At 52.2% G+C, this 2,918-nt stretch overlaps 1 protein-coding gene across 1 annotated transcript in view; it reads left to right on the plus strand.

Annotated features, from left to right (window-relative positions):
* DNAH17 (dynein axonemal heavy chain 17) overlaps nt 1-2,918 on the plus strand; it is a 117,731-nt gene that overhangs the window by 21,902 nt on the left and 92,911 nt on the right. The window contains exon 17 of the mRNA XM_012802834.1: nt 844-987. Coding sequence (XP_012658288.1) covers nt 844-987 — 144 coding nt within the window. The remainder of the gene's footprint in view (nt 1-843; nt 988-2,918) is intronic.

Genomic DNA, 2,918 nt, shown 5'->3' on the forward strand with positions numbered 1-2,918 from the left:
TCCATTCATCCACCCACCCCACCACCCAGCCAGCCATCCACTCCCTACCCCCACCCACCCATCCATCCATTCATCCACCCACCCCACCACCCAGCCAGCCATCCGCTCCCTGCCCCCACCCACCAATCCATCCATTCATCCATCCTCCTACCCGCCCGCCCACCCATCCATTCATCCATTCACTACCATTTATCTACTCACCCACCCATTCATTCATCTGTCCAGCCAGCCACTCCTGAACCCACCCACCCATCTATTTATCTACCCTTCCATCCATTCACTTACCTCATTTATCCACACGTCCATAAATCTATCCATTAACCCCCAACCCATCCACCCTCTCACCCATTCATTCATTCTCCAGCTTCTGCTGTGTCCTAGGGACACCGTTAAGTTCTGGGGATATGGTGATGGAGAGGATAGTCAAGCTTTGCCCTCATGAATCTAGGCAGACCAAAACAAACGAGGAGAATAATTCAGAGTGGTCAGTGTGCCATGTGGGCAAAAAGAGCAGATGGCTGGAGGGAATACAGGTGGGGGCAGGGATGGGAACCCAACTTGAGATGGAGGGGACGCTCCAGGAGGGCCTTTCTGAGGAAGTGACATTTGAGCTGAAACCTGAAAGATTGGCAGACGTGACAAGAGTGGGAGGGAGCAGCCTGTGCAGAGACCCAGGCACAGGAGAGAGCCCAGCACATTCCTTCTAGACGCTCAAAGCAGACCTCTGTGTCCATGACGTGTGAACAGGGACGAGGGTGGCCCAGAGAGCCGCTGAGCAGGTGGTTTAAAGAGCAAACAGATGACCCAGTGAAATGACCGCCACCTGTGTGCTTGTGTTTGCAGGAAAACGCAGAGCTGTTCAGGGCAGACACCCTGAGCCTGCCCTGGAAGGGTTATGTCAACTACATTGACAACATGGTCTTAGAAGGATTTGACCAGTTCGTCCGCAAATCTCTAAGTTACCTGACGGACAACATGGTCTTAGATGTAAGTTATAAAGTATTTATTTATATGTCTGTACTCTTTTACAAATAGAGGGTAAGGTCTGCGTTAGAATCGACAGTTGGTAATTTCCTGTGAAAGAACCAGCAATCATTTTCTAAATAAACAGACGTGTTGAAATCTGCCCAGGGTAACCAACTTGTCCTGGTTTAAATCGGAAAAGTCCTGGATGGGCACAGTGGCTCACACCTGTAATCCCAGCACTAGGAGAGGTCAAGGAGGGAGGATACTTGAGGCCTGGAGTTCAAGGCCAGCTTGGGCAAAATAACAAGATCCTGTCACTACAAAAAATTAAAAAATGAGCCAGGCACGATGGCACATCCTGTAGTCCCAGCCCCTGGGAAGCTGAGGCAGGAGGATCACTTGGGCCCGGAGTCAGAAGCCTCAGAGAGCTATGATCAGGCCACTGCACTCCAGCCTGGGTGACAGAGTGACAGAGATCCTAGCTCTTTAAAACAAACAAACAAACAAAATAGAAGTCCAGTGCACAGTCTTGGGCACTCAGGACAGATGCTCACTTTGCGTCTGATGGAACAAATTGGCCATAGAAAACCTCAATAGCCCTGAGGGTTGTCACCTTGCTGCCAGGTAACGGGAGGGTACCACTATGCTCCACCAGTGAGGATGGGGGGTGGTTTTTGTCAGCACCTCAGCCACCAACCTACTCAACCCTCTGCAAGGCTGAGTGAAATCACAGCCAGGTCAGAAAGGGGTTGTGCAGGGAGACATGTTTTGTCCCCTCCCTGCCAGTCTTTTTATTACAGTAGTTCCCAGATGATTTGGGACACTGCCAGGAGGACAAGGTCAAAGCCCCCCCCCCCCCATTACACCCAGCCCACCCACAGGAAAGGACGGTGGCAGTGACTCGCCCCAGACAGGCCATGGAGGGGGAATGAATTGTGCTGAGCCCAGCACGTGTGTCTCTGAGACTGGTTGGTAACTGGTCACAGACCCCAAATTCTGTTAATTTAAAGTTGTTGTCCCCACTATCTGTGAGGTCCACCAAGCAACCCCAGAGATGCAGAGGGTCAGTGATAACGTTAACTAGCCATGATTTGTAACCACAAAGTGAGGGGCAAAGCCATAACGGTGGCTTGGTGGTAAAATATCCTTTTCCAAAAATTCCAGGGAGTCGTCCTATTTGTAAGTGGCCCCATGGCAGGAGCAGACCTCTGAGTTAGTGTTCAGAAAACTCTGGTCACCTGAGTCCTTGACAGCCAACTGTTCCTGCCAACCAGCGCCTGACTCAGATAGTAGTGAGAGGCCTCCCATGCTCATAGCAAAACCAGGGGGCTTGAGAGGCCATCACCCACGGTGCTAACAGGGACTTGTGCTGGGGTGTCAGTGACCTACACCAAGAGTCTCTGGGCTGACGGAGTGCTAGACTTGGCCTCGATCCCCTCACTTTCCCAGGAGGCTGCTGACAGCCCCACGGCCTTGTGAGGGGAACTGGCAGCACACAGAGCCACGGCTTTGTACTTGGGAACTCTAAGGTGAGGGCCTGTCCAGCTGCTGCTGTTCATGCCTTGCATGTTATTGATCCAGTTAATCCTCACAAAACCCAGAGAGACAGAAACCATCAATGTCTCTGTTCTGTAAAATGATGGTGCTGTCTCTATCTATTTGGGGAAACTGGGAGTTCAGTGGCTCCCCAATGATAGGCAGCTGGTAGGAAGCAGACAGGGTCTTGCCCTGGCGTGCCCTAGCCTGCATTTGGCCATGTGGCTGGGGGGGCATGGATGGCTCAAGTATGCTCCCCCAAGGTATGTGCTCTCCCAACACTTGTGCTCCCCAAAGTATGTGCTCCCTAAGGTGGTCCAGGCCAGCAGAAGGCAGCTACCCCTCAGCCAGAGCCTGGAGTGGGCAATCTGGGCACTGAGAATCACTCGATGGTGGGCAGAAGCATTGACCTGAGC

Source organism: Otolemur garnettii, unplaced genomic scaffold, assembly GCF_000181295.1.
Source record: "Otolemur garnettii isolate 467f Iridium unplaced genomic scaffold, OtoGar3 scaffold00018, whole genome shotgun sequence".
Lineage (NCBI taxonomy): Eukaryota > Metazoa > Chordata > Mammalia > Primates > Galagidae > Otolemur > Otolemur garnettii.